This window comes from Stegostoma tigrinum, chromosome 12, assembly GCF_030684315.1.
Source record: "Stegostoma tigrinum isolate sSteTig4 chromosome 12, sSteTig4.hap1, whole genome shotgun sequence".
Taxonomy (NCBI): domain Eukaryota; kingdom Metazoa; phylum Chordata; class Chondrichthyes; order Orectolobiformes; family Stegostomatidae; genus Stegostoma; species Stegostoma tigrinum.
In genome coordinates this window covers 4,335,777-4,355,668 of record NC_081365.1, presented here as the reverse complement: position 1 = coordinate 4,355,668, position 19,892 = coordinate 4,335,777, and the positions used below count along the sequence as shown (strand labels likewise).

The 19,892-nt window shown below is 43.7% G+C and overlaps 1 protein-coding gene across 6 annotated transcripts in view; it reads right to left on the bottom strand.

The window, feature by feature from the left end:
- The window catches only part of gbe1b (glucan (1,4-alpha-), branching enzyme 1b), a 529,949-nt gene that overhangs the window by 250,625 nt on the left and 259,432 nt on the right, over window positions 1-19,892 (bottom strand). For all 6 annotated transcript variants that reach the window (XM_059650083.1, XM_059650082.1, XM_048540405.2 and 3 more), the window contains exon 5: window positions 9,109-9,244. In XM_059650083.1, the coding sequence (XP_059506066.1) occupies window positions 9,109-9,244 (136 nt within the window). The remainder of the gene's footprint in view (window positions 1-9,108; window positions 9,245-19,892) is intronic.

Sequence of the window (19,892 nt, the reverse complement as noted above, 5' to 3'; positions counted from 1 at the left end):
ACCTGTGGCACACCGCTAGAGACAGGTCTCCAGTCCAAGAAATAACATTCAACCATTACCCTCTGCTTCCTACCTTTGAGCTGATTTTGAATTTGCAATAAGCCAGCTCTCCCTGGATCCCACATGACCTAACTTTCATGACTGGCCTGCTGTGTGGGACCTTGTCAAAGGCCTTACTAAAGTCCATATAGATAATATCCACAGCCCTACCCTCATCTATCCTCTTGGTTATCTCTTCGAAAAACACTAAAAAGATTTGTCAGACATGACTTCCCGTGCACAAATCCATGTTTGGTACCCCTAATCAGACCTTGGCTATCCAAATGTTGGTTGATCCTGTCCCTCAGTATCCTCCCCAATAACTTGCCTACCACTCATGTCAGGCACTGACCACTGACTGGCCTGTAAATCCTTGGCTTGTCTTTGCTACCTTTCTTAAACAATGGAACAACCTAATCCACCCTCCAGGCTTCTGGAACTTTACCAGTGGCTGAAGATGAAGGAAAAATCTCTGCAAGGGTCTCTGCAATTTCTTCTCTAGCCTTCCACAACATCCAGGGATGGCTTGATCAGGCCCAGCAGATTTATCCACCTTACTGCGCTTTAAGACTGCAAACACCTCCTCTCTGGTAATGTGTATGTGGTCCAAATCATCCCCAATTGTTTCCCCTATTTCCTTAGCATCCATGATTCTCTCCTCTGTAAACACTGAGAAATATTTATTGAAAATCTCCCCCATCTCCCATGGTTCCACACACAGTCATGCTGATTTTTAAGGGGACCTTAGTTGTGGACGGGCATGCTGAAGCAGGGAAAAGGAGAGTGCCAGTAAGGGAGAAAGCATGGCGCAACCGAGGGCAGGAGAGAGGGTGTGGCATAAGCAAAAGCAGGCAGGTACGAGTACGGAGCAACCAGGCAAAGGGACTAATGAAGAGTGAAATGGCGTTACAGCAAGACAATGAGGCAACAGAAACTGACAAACATGAACCTGACAGACATAAAAATAGGCAAAAAACATAAGTTAGAAAGAAACTAATAACACTAAGAGAAAAAAATACTTCACTGAATAAGTTGAGAGAGAATGGATCAAGTTCCTGGGGCAATGAAACTAATTCTCGTTTGCAGCTGACCTGCTTGGAATTGATGAACATAAATCCATAGCTCAAATACCATTGTGTATTTTCCAGATTCCAGCTGCATCCACTATTTAAATAATGAGAACATAACTACATTCACAAATGGCAATTAAGACAACATTTTTTTCCATGATCAAACAGCTCAATGAATATAAAATAAATAAAATTCATTTAATTTTTATCAAAACAGACTTTATTACCACTTTAAACCTATAGTAATTGCTTTGCAAACTACAGTATTTTTATTTCAAGCCAACAAATCTATTCATTTAAAAATCTTTTATGCAGTTGCCAAGCAATCCTTCAGCATGATATGATCTCTGGGAAGGTATGAAGAGGAGCACACATCTCTGAATAATGAGGATCTTCATTATGCTGAACCATATGCTTATACACTGACTTCAAATAAAATGCAGCAATTGTCCAGATGCACAACAAATAAACTGTAAGGATATCACCACAATTCCAAATCAGCGGAAATTAAAGAATGTAAATAACGCTGAACTCCTCAGCCAGTTTGAATTTTACTTGTGTAACTTACAATAAGGAAGAACAATAACTTGTGTATCATTTCATCCAGTCCATTCCCGTTTGAATGTGTTTATCTTTGAATTGGCTTAGGTTTTGCATGATTATGAGACAGCAATAACCACAAGCACATAACATGAAACTGGAAAGCATTGGTTGTGAGGATTAGAAAATATGGTACTAAATATCAACTTCTGTTCAACATAATATCAACATTAGATTGTATAAGTATATACAATTGGTTACAGGAAAATGATCTTTCAAAAAAGATTCCACCTAATTGGGGATGTTAAAGAGGAATGGTTCCATAATTTGTACTAAGTTAGGAACTTTGAGAGTTAGGGGTAGGGGCCTCTTGCCATTGCTGTGAATTTTTAGTTTGTTCATTGGGGGAAACAGTTGACAATATATCACTTCTAATGTGTGTTGCCCGGAACTGCTCTGACCATTTATTTCTAGCTGAAGCACAACTTGCAACACAGCCACTACTAAACAGTGGCCTTCTCACTCCCAACCTGACCTGCATCCTTTTCTTAATTGTTATTTTTTGTATCTGTTTCAACATTGTATCCAGTCCCTCTAAGTGTCTTCAGACCTCCACTGCTTTGAGTTCTTTATTTAGAAAATATCCTGTTTTAACTGTTTTAGATTCCACATTTCCCTGCTCTAAAATCCATCTGCGACTTTACTAGCTATTCAATTCACAAATACAATACAATGCGATACAATACAGCATAAATCAGGCCTTTCAGCCCATCAAGCTTGAGCCAATTCCCCGTTCTTATTCACTTTACGTTCATGTGTCTATCAAGATACATCTTAAATGTTGTTAATGTGTCTGCTTCTGCCGGCAATATGTTCCAGACACCCATGATCTTGAGTGTGAAAAATCTTCCCCACACTTCTCCACTAACCTTTTCCCATCTCACCTTGAACCTGTGTCCTCTTGTAATTGACCTTTCGACCCTCTGAAAAAACCTTTGGCGATCCACCTTATCTATGACTTATAGTTTTGCAGACCTCTGTCAGGTCACATCTCAACCTCTTCCCTTCTTAAACAAAGGAACAACTTTGGTCATTCTCCAGTCCTCTGGAGCCTTGCCTGAATCCAAACAGGATGCAAAGATATTGGTTAAGGCTCCAGCTATTTCATTCCTTGCTTCCAACAGTATCCTGGGGTAGACCTCATCTCACCCTTAGAAACCTGTCGACTTTAGGAGAATTCAAGACACCCATCACTTCCTCCTTCATCATGTTGACCTGTCCAAGTATTCTCACGCCTTTTCCAAACCTCAACATCCCTCACCTCCCTCTCTGTGGTGAATACCAATGTCAAGTACTCATTAAGGATCTCATTCATTTCCTCTGGCTCCACACATAATCTTCCTATTTTATCCTTGAGTGGGTCTACTCTTTCTCTAGCTACCCTCTTGCTACTAATGTACACATATAATTGCCTTGCAATTCTCCTTAACCCTGCTGGCTAAGCACATTTCATAGCTCCTTCTGGGCATCCTACCTCACTATTTGAGCTCTTTCCTACTTTCTTGATACCTTCAAGGACCCTTGCCTGCTTTCAGTTGTCTAGACCTTAGGTATGCTTCCTTTTCTTTTGACTAAGCTGATAATTGCCCCCGTCATCCAAGGTTCCTGAATCTGCCATTCCTGTCCTTAAATTTCACAGGAACATGCCTGTGCTGCACTCTAAGCAAGTGGTCCTTAAAAGACTCCCGTGTCAGGTATGGATTTACCCTCAAACAGCCGGTCCCAATCCATGTTATCCAAATTTTGCCTTATTCAGTTATGATTGGCCTTTCCCCAATTTAACACCTTCATCCAAGATCCACTCTTCTCCTTTTCCACAAGTATCTGAAAGTTTACGAAATTATGGCCATTATTCCCAAAATGCTCCCCCACTGAAACTTTGATCGATTGGCTGGGCTCATTTCCCAATACCAGATCTGGTATAGCCCCTTCCTTTGTTGGACTATTCACATACTGTTTCAAAAAACCCTCCTGGATACACCAAACAATTGCTCCTCATCCAAATCCCTGGCAGTAAAGGAGTCCCAGCTGGAATCGGGGAAGTTAAAATCACCCACCACAACAACCCTGTCAGTTTCACATCTTTCCAGAATCTGACTACAGATCTCTTCCTTTATCCCGTACAGGCAGCTGGGAGGTCAAAGGACAATCCCAGCATTGTGAATGCATCCTTTCTATCCCTGAGCTCTAACCATAATGCCACTTTACAAGATCCCTCCAAGGTGTCCTCCCTCAACAGTGTGATATGCTTCATAATCAGTACTGCAATTCCTTCTACTCTAATGCTTCCTCATCTGTCTCATCTAAAACATCAATATCCTGAAATGTTAAACTGCCAATCCTGTTCCTCTTTCAGTCCGTGTCTTTGTGTTGGCAACAAAATCATAATAGCGTCCACTAATACAGACTTTAAGTTCATCTTACCTTTTTTTTTGCACTGAAGCAAATACAGTCCAAGCCTTCATTTCCAACAAGCTCAGCAACTCCTCCCTGCTTGGTCTTCCCCTTAGCAATATTTGCCTTAGACTCAAACTCTTCACCAATGTCTATACTTACTGACTTGTTGCTCTGGTTCCCAACCCACCTGACCAAGTGACACTATCAAACCTCCATGACAGGATATTGGTACCCCTCCCCTCCAGTTGAGGTGCAACCAGCCCTTCTTGTACAGGTCCCACCAGTTCTGGAAGACATCCAATGATCCACATGTACTCAGTCTCTGTTCCTTGCCTCAGTAGCACATGGCATGTGAAGCAATCCTGAGACTACTACCCTTGAGGCCTTGCTTTTTTAGTTTACTACCTAACTCCCTGAATTGTTGTTGCAGGATCTTCTCACTTTTCCTGCCTATGTAATTTGTGCCAATGTGGGCAATATCTTCTTTCTGTTTACCCTCTGTTTCAGGATGCCCTATACTGACTCAGAGACGTCCATAACCCTGGCACCATACCATCCTGGAGTTTCTCTTCAGGCCACACCTTGCTCCTGACTATTGAATCTCCAATTACCATTGTTCTACTATGGTTGGCTCATATCCCTTCAAACCATTCCTATCAAGGAAATTGTCCAAATATATTTTAAACATTGTAACTATACCTGCACCCACCACTTTCCCTGGCAAATCATTCCACATCAGAGACACTGAGTAAAAAAGTTACCCTTGATTTCCTTTTTAAATCTCTCACCTTAAAAATATGCCCTATAGTTCTGAACTCTTACCTAACTCTCTGTACTCCCTGTATGAACCAGAAGATGAACAAACTGTCCTAACCCTTCAGAAAAGCTGAGACACATCTACCCTGTACTGCTGTGAGATGTCTTCACCTATAACACCAAGGGAGTGAACGAGTTAACACAAACTAGTACTAACCAATCAGAAACTGTGCTTCCTATTACCCCTGCGACGTCAGTGGGATGCTCCACCAGAACAGGCGGCTGCTGGCTCCTCCTGGATGGAACATACCTGAACTGAGAAACACCTGGTTGATTTTAAATCTCAACTCCATCAATACCACCTGTAATGTTACCAATCTTAGTGTCGTTACCAAATGTAACTGTCTGACTTTGTATCCCAGCACCCAAGCTGCTAACAACCAACACAAATAACTAAAGCTCCAATACAAGGTCTTATGCATATCACTAGTCACATTCTGCTAATTAAACCATTACCCATACTATCTCCTGCCACATAAGCAATTATTTAATCAATTTCATAACTTGATTACAATTCCTTGAGCTTCAATTTTAACTAATCAAGTTTTATAAGGAACTTTATCAAATGCCTTTTGGAAATCCATATAAATAATTGCCACAGGCATTCCATGGTACACTACTTCAGTCGCTTCTACAGAAAATTCAATTAGATTCCTCAGGCATGACTGGCCCTTTACACTGGTTCTCTCCCAATACCTTGAAAACTTGAGACTGATAAATCACCCAATATGTAACTATAAATTCAACCAATTTGACCTATTATCGTCCCCAGTCAAACAACATTGCAATTTTAACATTCTAATCCCCCTTCTCAAATTCTGCAAGGCACTGTCCTTCCTGGTCTATATTATCTTCTCAAACTCAGCAACTCTCTCTAATAATTGCAAATTCCTGTAATTTTGGTCTCTATTGCATTCACATCATTGTTGCTTCACTACTGGCAGCCATGCCTTAAACTTGTTTAGTTCCCAAGTTCTGACATTCTCTCTGCATATGTTTTCTTATTCAAAAAAAACTGATAATAAATCTCTTTAACCAAACTTTTGGTCATCCGACCTAATTTTGCAAGCGGTTCAACATTATACTTAGTTTTAAAATGCTCCTTTGATGTGCTTTGGAGTGTCTCATTACATTAAACGCAATATGTAAATATAACTTGTCTTATAGTGTCTAATCTCATGCTGCACTTGCCATAGGAGTGTTTGATAGGGACAGTGTGGAGGAAGTTTTACTATTTATCTAACCATGTGCTGTATCTGTCTAAGCAATAACTTTATAGTGTAGCGTACACTTTATTTAGTGTTAAACCCCATGCTGTCCTGTCCTGGGAGTCTTTGACAAGTACAATGTAGAGGGAACCATTAAGGTTGGGACAATCTGTACATTCAAGAAAGAAATTTATCAATGTTTAGGTAGTAAAGACATCAAGGGTATGGGGGTGAAATAACAGCACAGAGGCTGGTATCCTGTCACCAATTCACCTTTTCTTTACTTTTGCACAGTACACTAACTGTGGCCATCCAACTCAGAGTCAGTCCATCAAGTGAGGTTAGTTCCTCACGTTAGCCCAGGTTAATAACTCCAATCAAAGATCTCAGTCAGTGAGATCCACTGGGCTCCGATCACTACAGGGAACAAGTCAACATGACACTGAGACAGAGGATCAACCATGAACAATATTGATTGGCAGAGCAGGGTGAAAGGGACTACTCCCAGTTTCTTTGTCAATTCTGTATCTAACCTCATGTGGAACCTTAAACTGTTTCATCTGCTTTGCCCTACATATATGATGCCAGATCTACTGTGTATTGCTTTCCTTTTATTTCACATTTATAGAATCCATAGTATTTTATCTTTGTAATAGAAAGGACAAGATGATCATCTATTTAGTTTGCCCATAAAGATAGGTGTTGACGACTTGCTGTCACATTGGAAAACACAACTAGTTGGGAAGGAGGACAACTTTCCAAAGAACACAAATGAATAACTAACTTCAAACCATTCAAATTTCTATAGAGAATGCAAGTTTTCTCTGCTCCCCTGAGGACTATTCTGCACTAGTTTGGTGCATTCAAGAAGCAGGTATCCTCATAATAGGGTTATGTGAGCACAAGCCCAGTATCTCAGATCATGCCTTGCTTTGGTGCTTTGAAACACAGATTCCTTATCTCATGCCACAATATAAGTCATTCGTTCCAATACATCAAATTTAATCGGCAGTCAGGAGTACATGTACCTATTTAGATTCCCAATGGAGATACACTTTAGAATGATGCTGCCAGTGAGAAAAACTCAGAATCCTCCTGATACTAAAGGAACTTAATTTCACTCAAAGACTTTTCTTCTACTTGTACTTTCAAAAGAAAATACAAAAAAAATTCCTATCTAAAGGTGAGTTACCATCGGAACCACTGAGCAGAGGCCTCGTGTTCAATGACATATCTTGGTAAACTGAGCAAGATGACACTCTTCAATAACACTTGCAGCTATATAGAACTTTCAACACTGTAAAACATCCAAAAACACTTCAAAGGGATTGTTAGAAACAAAATTTGATAGCCAACCACAAAGAAATATTCACATGTAAAATCGTGATCAGAGGGGAAAATTTTAAGTAGCACCTTGGAAGAGAGAAAGGCAGAAATTTATGAAAGTTGTTCAAAGACTGCACAGAGGTTGCTGCTTCAGAAATTAATACATCTCATTGATCCATCAGGGGCTGAGCCTTTTGTGGTTCAAGAAATGTTCAGAGTAAAATGTTTTTATGCCAAGCCTGAACTGAACAGTATTTAGAACATTTTCCACCAGTTTCCCCTTTGATTTCCCACTACACCCCTGCAACCTGTCTGGCCACATCCAACATTGGCAGTTTCCGCAACTGTTCGAGTCTGTTGAAAGTAAACAACTGAATTTTACTGATAATCATCAAAAACTCTTATTATTACAACTGCGGTCACCAGGCAAGGCCTTAAACTGTTTTCTGCAAGCAAAAAGTATGTTTATATGACAGTCATGACTTCACCAAGATACCTAACATTAACAGATGATTCTCAACAGGACTATTCACCTGACATGTCTGATAGGTTAGTTTTGCATTAGATTAACTCAAGTCTAATCTACTTACAATGAGAGATAATGGAAATAATTTATTAGGGCTTAGTTTATCTGCAAGCTTCAACAATTCACGGGTTTTTTTTTTCTAATTTTTCTTCTCCTTCACTGCTGTGGTTCGAGACGGAAACTCACCACCACCTTAGGACCAACTAGAGATGGGTAATAAACGCTGGCCCTGCCAACACCAGCCACATCCTCTGACCTAGGGCTGTCAATTCAAAATGGCAATAATCTGGGAGATGTTGGCAAAAGTGACATTATGGAAAGTCAGTGGCATTGCACCAACAGATGTAGTCTCTTCACCTGTAGTACCTGGAGTGTTCAGGCCACCAACCCACTCCACAGTACCTCCGCAGCTCAGAACTGTGGTTCTACGGTTTGGAAGGCAGGCCACTTGGTGCAAAATATCAACTCTGCTTTCTCTCCATAGATACTGCCAGATCTGATGCTGAGTTTCTACAGCAATTTCTGTTTTTCTGGTTCCACCCTGTTGTTAAGGCCTGTCCCTGTGAGTAAACACACCCATTGACATAGCACAACCTCAAATCTTTCTCATGTCTAAGAACCTGAGATTTTCTCAACAACTTGCCTTTTACAATATCTCCACCAAGAATTTTTAATGTATTCATTTATGGGATGTGGGCATTATTGACTGGGTCATCATTCACTACCCACCCCTAATAGTCAACCAAGTTGTTGCAGGTCTGTAGTCACAAGTAGGCCAGATCAGATAAGGGTTTCCTTCCCTAAAAAGACATTAGTGAACCAGATGGGTTTTTATGACCATCAACAGTATTCACACGGGTGTCATGAGGCTGCCTTTTTATCCCAGATTTTTGCTAAATTCAAATTTTATGACCTAATACAGTGGGATTCAAACTCATTCCCCCACTGATGTTGCTATGACACGCTTCTTTCCTGCACTGATGGTGAATCCGCTTGACTCTTGGGTATTGCAGGAAACATGGAAATCCCACACTGATCTCGTCAATTCTCAAATATTACCAGTACTTCTTTGATTACGGTATGAGATTATGACACAACAATCAACCAGTTCTTTGCAATAGCTTACCGAGATTCTTAATTCTGACCAGCATATTGTGTGTGAAGTTCTTATAAGAGGCAATTTTCCCCTCAGGTGATGCAATTCCAACATGTGCTTCGTAGATTCTTACACTGTTTGGTCTTGGAGGATGAGGATACTTGCGCTGCAAACAAATTAAACCAGTTTATTTTTCAGTATCATCGCAAATAGCTCAGTCTTGTAAACCATTCAAACAGCGGGGAGTTTAACCATCTGCTCTGCCTCCACACTGAGCAGTGTTAAAAACAGAGCATGCCATGAATTGAGAAGTGATACATTTTGGAAAGAAGAATGAGTTGAGGCAATGTATAATTGCTATGTTTTCAAGCTATATCTTTAATTTAGGATGCATTGAAGGCACTCACTTAATGTGCTCTCAAGTCTGGCCTGGCTCACACTTAAGGGAGAAATGTCAGAAATGACCCTCGTCATGGAAGACAGTTCCAGAGTCAAAGTTACCAGGTTGGAAAGAGAAAGTAATAAATCCTTGGGCACTTCAAACAGATCCAGGAGCATTGAATATTTAAATCTGGGACAGTGTAAAGTAATTCTATGAAATAGTGATTCCGTTGCCTTAAAACTAAAAGGGGAAAGTCCTGGTCTACAGTTTAAAGTCTAAGTTGACAACTTTTTTTTAAGAAGCTCAAAGTTTGTTTGTTACTGTGATAATCTTAAACATGAATTCTTGTTGTGCCACCTTTCACACTTAACTCATTTTTTTTTCCAAGTAATTTACTGGTCTGCATGAGATATAACAGATGTTTAAAAACTTGTGATCCAAGGCTTTATTATTAGGGGAAAATAGCACAGAATAAATGATAAAAGTTTAGATAACAGTACAAAATAATCTGAGGAAGGTGCTCTGAGGAAGGGTCCTCGGACGCGAAACATTAACTCTGTTTTATTCATTCACAGATGCTGCCAAACCCGCTGAGCTTTTCCAGCAACTTTGCTTTTGTTCCTGATTTACAGCATCCACAGTTCTTTTGATTTTTATGTAGTGTAAAATAATCCTTAGTTTTAGCTTTAATTCTGATTCCAGACATGACATTTTAGTAAGGGTCTAAGCGATAGAAAGACTACAGTGGAAGACTTTTTTTTTAAGCAGAACCAGATTTAAGGAAATAAGCACTGAAAATTTCTAGCACAGAAGGAAATCATTCAACATAATGTGCCTGTGCTAGCCATAATATATTGTTCAATCTAATCTTATTCTACATTCAGTTCTTCGTCCATAGCTTGATAGTTTATGCCAACTCAAATGTACATTTGACTTTTTTAAAAAAAATGGTCAAGGAGGCGGGGATGAAACCAATAAAGGTGAGTGCAGGTAGGGAGTTGGGACGGGGGTTGGTCAGTGAGGAGGGAGGGGTGGGTAGGTGAGAGGGAAGACGGACAAGTCAAGGAGGCAGGGATGAGGCTGGCAGGTAGCAAGTGGTGATGGGGGTTGGTCAGTGAGGTGGGAGGAGCAGATAGGTGGGAGAAAAGACTGACAGCTCAAGGAAGCGGGGATGAGAGGGACTGGTCTTGGGATGAGGTCGAGGGTGGGGAGATTTTGAAGCTTGTAAAGTCAGCATTGAGACCACTGGGCTGCAGGGTTCCCAGGCAAAATATGAGGTGCTGTTCTTCCAGTTTTCAGGTGGCATTGTTGTGGCTCTGGAGGAGGCCCAGGATGGACATGTCATCTAAGGAGTGGGAGGGGGAGTTGAAGTGGTTCGCGACTGAGAGGTGGTGTTGTTTGTCGCAAACTGAGCGGAGGTGTTCCACGAAGCGGTCTCCAAGCCTCTGCTTGGTTTCCCCAATGTACAGGAGGCCACATCAGGAATGGAGGATACAATATACCACATTAGTGGATGTGCAGGTGAACATCTGTTTAATGTGGAATTTTTTCAAGGTACAGATGTGCTCACTATGAACCACCAGGTCCCACATCATGCAAGTACAATACATTGCCTGGCCTAGTATCTCTATTTTAATCGTTTAGATCTTAATTTGATTTAAAAAAAATTCATACTGGTCTTTTCGGTTGTAGCCTGTACTTGTATCCCCCGTATACCTTTAATCTGGAAGATAACATATAGTCAAATTAGTAGCTATCACTAACCAATGACTGTACAGCTTACCTGTGATCTCACTTTCTGTGCTGGGCTCCTGGTTTGGGTTTCAATGTAGCTGTTTAAAAAACACCTTACCAACTATGAGGCAAAAGACACGCAAGCAAAAAGCACCTCATCTCTCCTTTCGGACCATGCGAAGCTTACTGAACCTGCAACCCCAAAACACCCCCCTACACTGCCACATTCCCTCCAGAAACATACTCTTTTCAAAGTTCTTCCTCCCAAAATGCATCACCTCACACTTCCCTGTATGGAAATTCATTTGCTCTCTACCTGCCTACTCTACCAAATCCTGACTTCCACATTGTCCTCCTCAGTTTACAATTCTGCCAGATTTTGTGTCATCTGTCATCACCCTTGCAAAGGGTCAATCAAACTTTGCTACATGCCTCTGCCACAAGCTGATTTTATCTGCAACATGCCACGTTCCCTTGATTCCATATGCTCTTTCTTTTCCTACCAGCTTGCCATGTGGGACAGCATCAACAGCCTTGCTAAAGTACATGTCAACTACATAATGAGTATCTCTCAACAACTCCCTTTTGACTGCCTTGATTAATCACTGTCTCTCTAAATGACAGTGAGAACACAGAACATAGAACAGTACAGCACAGAACAGGCCCTTCAGCCCATGATGTTGTGCCGACCATTGATCCTCATGTATGCACCCTCAAATTTCTGTGACCATATGCATGTCCAGCAGTCTCTTTAATGTCCCCAATGACCTTGCTTCCACAACTGCTGCTGGCAACGCATTCCATGCTCTCACAACTCTCTGTGTAAAGAACCCGCCTCTGACATCCCCTCTATACTTTCCTCCACCCAGCTTAAAACTATGACCCCTCATGTTGGCCATTTCTGCCCTGGGAAATAGTCTCTGGCTATCAACTCTATCTATGCCTCTCATTATCTTGTATACCTCAATTAGGTCTCCTCTCCTCCTCCTTTTCTCCAATTAAAAAAGTCCGAGCTCAGTCAACCTCTCTTCATAAGATAAGCCCTCCAGTCCAGGCAGCATCCTGGTAAACCTCCTCTGAACCCTCTCCAAAGCATCCACATCTTTCCTATAATAGGGCGACCAGAACTAGACACAGCATTCCAAGTGCGGTCCAACCAAAGTTTTATAGAGCTGCAACAAGATCTCACGACTCTTAAACTCAATCCCCCTGTTAATGAAAGCCAAAACACCATATGCTTTCTTAACAACCCTGTCCACTTGGGTGGCCATTTTAAGGGATCTATGTATCTGCAAACCAAGATCCCTCTGTTCCTCCACACTGCCAAGAATCCTATCCTTAATCCTGTACACAGCTTTCAAATTTGACCTTCCAAAATGCATCACCTCGCATTAATCCAGGTTGAACTCCATCTGCCACCTCTCAGCCCATCTCTGCATCCTGTCAATGTCCCGCTGCAGCCAACAACAGCCCTCCATACTGTCAACAACACCTCCAACCTTCGTGTCGTCTGCAAACTTGCTGACCCATCCTTCAATCCCCTCATCCAAGTCATTAATAAAAATTACAAACAGTACAGGCCCAAGGACAGAGCCCTGTGGAACACCACTCACCACTGACTTCCAGGCAGAATATTTTCCTTCAACTACCACACGCTGCCTTCTGTTGGCCAGCAAATTCTGTATCCAGACAGCTAAGTTCCCCTGTATCCCAGTCCTCCTGACCTTCTGAATGAGCCTATCATGGGGAACCTTATCAAATGCCTTGCTGAAGTCCATATACACCACATCCACAGCTCAACGCTCATCAACTTTTCTAGTCAAATCCTCCAAGAACTCGATAAGGTTTGTGAGGCATGACCTGCCCCTCACAAAGCCGTGTTGACTACATTTAATCAAGCCATGCTCTTCCGGATGGTCATAAATCCTATCCCTCAGAATCCTTTCTAACACCTTGCAGACGACAGACGTGAGACTTACTGGTCTGTAATTGCCGGGGATTTCCCTATTTCCTTTCTTGAAGAGAGGAATCACATTTGCCTCTCTCCAGTCCTCAGGTACGACTCCAGTGGAGAGCGAGGATGCAAAGATCTTCGCAAGTTATACCATCGTTCAAAATTTCTCATAACTGATCCATCAAGGAAAAGCTAACTGGCTTGCAATAACTCTAGCTTCTGCCCCTTTCAAGCAACAGTACATTACCAGTCCCACCAAATCTTGTATGTAGCAGGAAAATGACAGGTAGAGCGAGCTGTTTCTTCCCTTCACTAAGCAGCCCTACATACTGCCCTCAAAATCTATTCATTTCCAAAGATGCTGAACCTCTTAAAACAGCAGTGTTCAAATTCTTTGTCTCAGTCAAAGTTGGAGTTTCACAAACAGCAAGTAGAATCACAAGATCTCCTCCCTAGAGACTGTGCTGCACTGACATCAATGTTCAACTTGAAACCAGTTCTTCGTTCTCTCCCATTGTGATCTGCACTTCTCACTGCATTATTGAAATGAAATTAAGTTAGGTGTGCAGAAAAGCATTTTATCCTCCCACTGAATCTGTTTACTGAATTCAATATCATCGCAGGTTGTCTGGTCTCTGCAGTATTTTCTTCTTCTTAAAACCATTTCAGCATAATACCTGCAGGTAGACATCATCTCAGGGATGGGACTGAGGTGCTGTGTTTTTGTGGTCTGATAGTGTCATGATTTAGGGTCTGATTGTGATGTACAGTACTGCTGAACATAAACAAGGAGCAATAGGGTAACTAGGGAAATGGAGGAAAGGAAGGAACTTGTGTGTAGAGCCAGAGGAAGTGGATACGGTCCTTAATGAATTTTGCATGGGGTATTCACAAAGGGGAAGGACATGGTGGATACTGACTCTTGTGGGGGGACGGGGTGATATGTTGTTATTCTGGTTGACTTCATTATTAATAAAAAAGGGGGTGACATGGGGTGTTTTAAAAAGCATTAAGGTCAACAAGTTCCCTGGGCCTCATAGAATCTAACCCAGACTGATAAGGGAGGCAGGTGAGGAAATTGACAGGGACCTGTATGAAATCTTCGTAATAAAATGTGAGGCTGGATGAACACAGCAGGCCAAGCAGCATCTCAGGAGCACAAAAGCTGACGTTTCGGGCCTAGACCCTTCATCAGAGAGGGGGATGGGGGGAGGGAACTGGAATAAATAGGGAGAGAGGGGGAGGCGGACCGAAGATGGAGAGTAAAGAAGATAGGTGGAGAGGGTGTAGGTGGGGAGGTAGGGAGGGGATAGGTCAGTCCAGGGAAGACGGACAGGTCAAGGAGGTGGGATGAGGTTAGTAGGTAGCTGGGGGGTGCGGCTAGGGGTGGGAGGAAGGGATGGGTGAGAGGAAGAACCGGTTAGGGAGGCAGAGACAGGTTGGACTGGTTTTGGGATGCAGTGGGTGGGGGGGAAGAGCTGGGCTGGTTGTGTGGTGCAGTGGGGGGAGGGGACGAACTGGGCTGGTTGAGGGATGCAGTAGGGGAAGGGGAGATTTTGAAACTGGTGAAGTCCACATTGATACCATATGGCTGCAGGGTTCCCAGGCGGAATATGAGTTGCTGTTCCTGCAACCTTCGGGTGGCATCATTGTGGCAGTGCAGGAGGCCCATGATGGATATGTCATCAAGAGAATGGGAGGGGGAGTGGAAATGGTTTGCGACTGGGAGGTGCAGTTGTTTTTTGCAAACTGAGCGGAGGTGTTCTGCAAAGCGGTCCCCAAGCTACCGCTTGGTTTCCCCAATGTAGAGGAAGCCGCACCGGGTACAGTGGATGCAGTATACCACATTGGCAGATGTGCAGGTGAACCTCTGCTTGATGTGGAATGTCATCTTGGGGCCTGGGATGGGGGTGAGGGAGGAGGTGTGGGGACAAGTGTAGCATTTCCTGCGGTTGCAGGGGAAGGTGCCGGGTGTGGTGGGGTTGGAGGGCAGTGTGGAGCGAACAAGGGAGTCACGGAGAGAGTGGTCTCTCCGGAAAGCAGACAGGGGAGGGGATGGAAAAATGTCTTGGGTGGTGGGGTCGGATTGTAAATGGCGGAAGTGTCGGAGGATAATGCGTTGTATCCGGAGGTTGGTAGGGTGGTGTGTGAGAACAAGGGGGATCCTCTTGGGGCGGTTGTGGCGGGGGCGGGGTGTGAGGGATGTGTCGCGGGAAATGTGGGAGACGCGGTCAAGGGCGTTCTCGATCACCGTGGGGGGAAAGTTGCGGTCCTTAAAGAACTTGGACATCTGGGATGTGCGGGAGTGGAATGTCTTGTCATGGGAGCAGATGCGGCGGAGGCGGAGGAATTGGGAATAGGGGATGGAATTTTTGCAGGAGGGTGGGTGGGAGGAGGTGTATTCTAGGTAGCTGTGGGAGTCGGTGGGCTTGAAATGGACATCAGTTACAAGCTGGTTGCCTGAGATGTTGACTGAGAGGTCCAGGAAGGTGAGGGATGTGCTGGAGATGGCCTCCTCCCACCCACCCTCCTGCAAAAATTCCATCCCCTATTCCCAATTCCTCCGCCTCCGCCGCATCTGCTCCCACGACAAGACATTCCACTCCCGCACATCCCAGATGTCCAAGTTCTTTAAGGACCGCAACTTTCCCCCCACGGTGATCGAGAACGCCCTTGACCGCGTCTCCCGCATTTCCCGCGACACATCCCTGACACCCCGCCCCCGCCACAACCGCCCCAAGAGGATCCCCCTCGTTCTCACACACCACCCTACCAACCTCCGGATACAACGCATTATCCTCCGACACTTCCGCCATTTACAATCCGACCCCACCACCCAAGACATTTTTTCCATCCCCTCCCCTGTCTGCTTTCCGGAGAGACCACTCTCTCCGTGACTCCCTTGTTCGCTCCACACTGCCCTCCAACCCCACCACACCCGGCACCTTCCCCTGCAACCGCAGGAAATGCTACACTTGTCCCCACACCTCCTCCCTCACCCCCATCCCAGGCCCCAAGATGACATTCCACATCAAGCAGAGGTTCACCTGCACATCTGCCAATGTGGTATACTGCATCCACTGTACCCGGTGCGGCTTCCTCTACATTGGGGAAACCAAGCGGAGGCTTGGGGACAGCTTTTCAGAACACCTCCGCTCAGTTTGCAAAAAACAACTGCACCTCCCAGTCGCAAACCATTTCCACTCCCCCTCCCATTCTCTTGATGACATATCCATCATGGGCCTCCTGCACTGCCACAATGATGCCACCCGAAGGTTGCAGGAACAGCAACTCATATTCCGCCTGGGAACCCTGCAGCCATATGGTATCAATGTGGACTTCACCAGTTTCAAAATCTCCCCTTCCCCTACTGCATCCCTCAACCAGCCCAGTTCGTCCCCTCCCCCCACTGCACCACACAACCAGCCCAGCTCTTCCCCCCCACCCACTGCATCCCAAAACCAGTCCAACCTGTCTCTGCCTCCCTAACCGGTTCTTCCTCTCACCCATCCCTTCCTCCCACCCCTAGCCGCACCCCCCAGCTACCTACTAACCTCATCCCACCTCCTTGACCTGTCCGTCTTCCCTGGACTGACCTATCCCCTCCCTACCTACACTCTCTCCACCTATCTTCTTTACTCTCCATCTTCGGTCCGCCTCCCCCTCTCTCCCTATTTATTCCAGTTCCCTCCCCCCATCCCCCTCTCTGATGAAGGGTCTAGGCCCGAAACGTCAGCTTTTGTGCTCCTGAGATGCTGCTTGGCCTGCTGTGTTCATCCAGCCTCACATTTTATTATCTTGGAATCTCCAGCATCTGCATTTCCCATTATCTCTGATATCTTCGTATCCTCTTTAATGACAAGAGGGATTCCAGAGGACTGGAGAGTAGCCAATCCTTGTTCCTTTGTTTAAGAAGGGCAACAGGGATAATTCCTGCCTGTTTTTGCCTGCAACGGTAGTAGATTCACCAACTTTAGGTACATTTAAGTCGTCATTGGACAAGCATATGGACGAACAGGGAATAGTGTAGGTTAGATGGGCTTTGTATCGGTATGACAGGTCGGCACAACATCGAGGGCCGAAGGGCCTGTACTGTGCTGTAATGTTCTATGTAAATTCTATGTAATTCAGGAAATTACTGGCCGGTGAGCCTTGTGTCTGTGGTCAGAAAATTACTGAAGATGATTCTTTGGGATATGATTTCCTCACATTTGGAAAAATATGGACTCCTTAGCAATCGGCAGTATGGGGAAGGTCATTTCTCACAAACTTGATTGAGCTTTTTGATGAAGTGACAAGGATGATTGATGAGGGAAGAGTAGCAGACGTTGTCTGTATGGACTTTAGCTCGGCCTCTGGCAAGGTCCCTCATGGCAGGGTGGTACAAAAAATGTAGTCACATGGGATGTGCGGTGAGCTGGCAAGATGGATGCAGAACTGGTTTGCTCATAGAAAACAGAGGAATGGTGGGTGTTCTTCTGACTGGAGATCTGTGACCAGTGGTATTCCACAGGGATCAGTGCTGGGACCTCTGCCGTTTCGGATATATATAAATGATTGGGAGGGCAATGTCGGTGGCCTGATTAGTAAGTTTGTGGACAACACAAAGATGGGGGAGCTGTGAACAGTGAGGAGGATTGCCAGTGGAAACAGGATATAGGCAGGCTGGAGACCTGGGCAGAGAAATGGCAGATGGAGACTAATCCGTAAAAATGCGAGATAATGCATTTTGGAAGATCTAATATATGAAGAAAATATACAGTAAATGGCACAACCCTTAGAAGCAACAACACACAGAGGGATCTAGGCGCACTGGTCCACAGTTCCCTGATAGCAGTAACGCAAATGGACAAGTGGTCAAGGCGGCATATGGCATGCTTACCTTCATCAGTCAGGGCATAGAGTATAAAAAGTGGCAAGTCATATTTCAGATGTATAGAACTTTAGTTAAGCCACATTTAGAATATTGTACATAGTTCTGGTTGCCAGAAGGACGTTGGGGCTTTGGAGAGGTTACAGAATTGGACAGCACAGTGGCTCAGTGGTTAGCATGGCTGCCTCTCAATGCCAGAGACCTGGGTTCAATTCCAGCCTCGGGTAACTATCTAATTAGACTTTGCACATTCTCCTTGAACCTGCATGGGTTTTCTCACAGTGCTTCAGTTTCCTCTCTCAGTTCAAAGGTGTGCAGGTTAGCCATGGGAAACACAGGCTTACAGGTATAGGGTAAGGGGCTGGATCTGGATGGGATGCTTTTCACAGGCTCAATGAGGACTCGATGAGTCAAATGGCCTGTTTCAACTCTGTTGGGATTCTATGTCTTTACGAATTGGCTTACCAGGATGCTGCCCTGTGTGGAGAGTACTGGCTATGTGTGGTGATTGTAAAAAATTGGTTTATTTTCACTTGGATGTAGAAGCATATGGCATGACCTGATACTAGTTCACAAAATTGTGACAGGCATGAATAGAGTGGATAGTTGGAGTCTTTTTCCCAGGTGGAAACGTCAATTACAAGGGAACATGTGTTTTCGGTAAAGGGGCAAGTTTAAAGGAGATGCGAGAGGCAGTTGTTTTTCCTTTAAACACAGAGGGTGGTAGGTGCCTGGAATAGGCTGCCAGATACGGTGCTGGAGGGAAGTGCAATAGCAACGTTTAACAGGCACCTTGACAGACATGTCAATAGGCAGGGAATAGAGAGATACTGACAGGGTAAAGGCAAAAGGTTTTTTTTAGAAAGGCACAGTCTTGGTGGGTAAAGAGCCTTTTTCTGTGATGAACTGTTTTAGTTCGTTCTTTGTTCTTTTTATGAGGCTCCTTATTGCTGCATTGTTTTTGCTGACATCCAGGTCACATTAGTTTCAAGTGTTAAAATGTGACCACATTGGAAAATCCTGCTAAATATTTCCTCTCTCACCCTGTTTCGAGAATCTAATATTTCATACTTCTCTTTAGTTGCAATGTAAAGAGATTGGAGAATCCGTAATTGTGCTGCTTGGAGTGGAGTAGTTTAAGGGGAAGTTTGATAATAATCAAAATTATAGATATCTATAATAGATTGCTCAGAATTAATTCTTCTCACACAGAACAGCCCGTACATGCAGTGTTTAAATCAGAAGTCAAAGGCAATAGGAATGGGCAAAAATATGCCCCGCTTACTGGCACCTAGAAGCATGAGAGTAGGAGCAAATTTTCTGAAATAATTTGAAATAAAAAGCAACAAAAGCATAACAAACTCTTAAAAGTAGAAAAAAAAATAAAAGCTTAAAGTAGTACTTTTCTTAAAAAAAACTTTTAAGCATCTGTTTTATATTGCATATGCACATCTACTCAAAAGCAAAGGCAAAATGCTCAGTCTAATTCATAATTGGTTCGTTGGTGTCAGCATGCATTCTGGGCAATAAATGGTGGACAACATAGTCACATTCGCACGTCGTGGACGAATAAGTTAATAAAACCAGAGAACACAGATTTAAGCTGATCGGTAAAAGGATCAGAAGTGACAGAATAATTTTTTTTTAAAATGCAGCAAGTTATGATGATCTGGAATGCACTGCCTGAAGGGATGATAGAAGCAGATTCCATTGTAATACTCAAAAGGGAACCAACTAAGTACTTAAAAGGAATAAATTACAGGGCTATGGGGAAAGAAAAGAGGAGTGGGGCTAAATGGGTAGCTCTTTCAAAGAGCTGGCATAATGCGCTCAATGGCCTCCTGTGTTGTACTACTCGATTCCAAATCCCC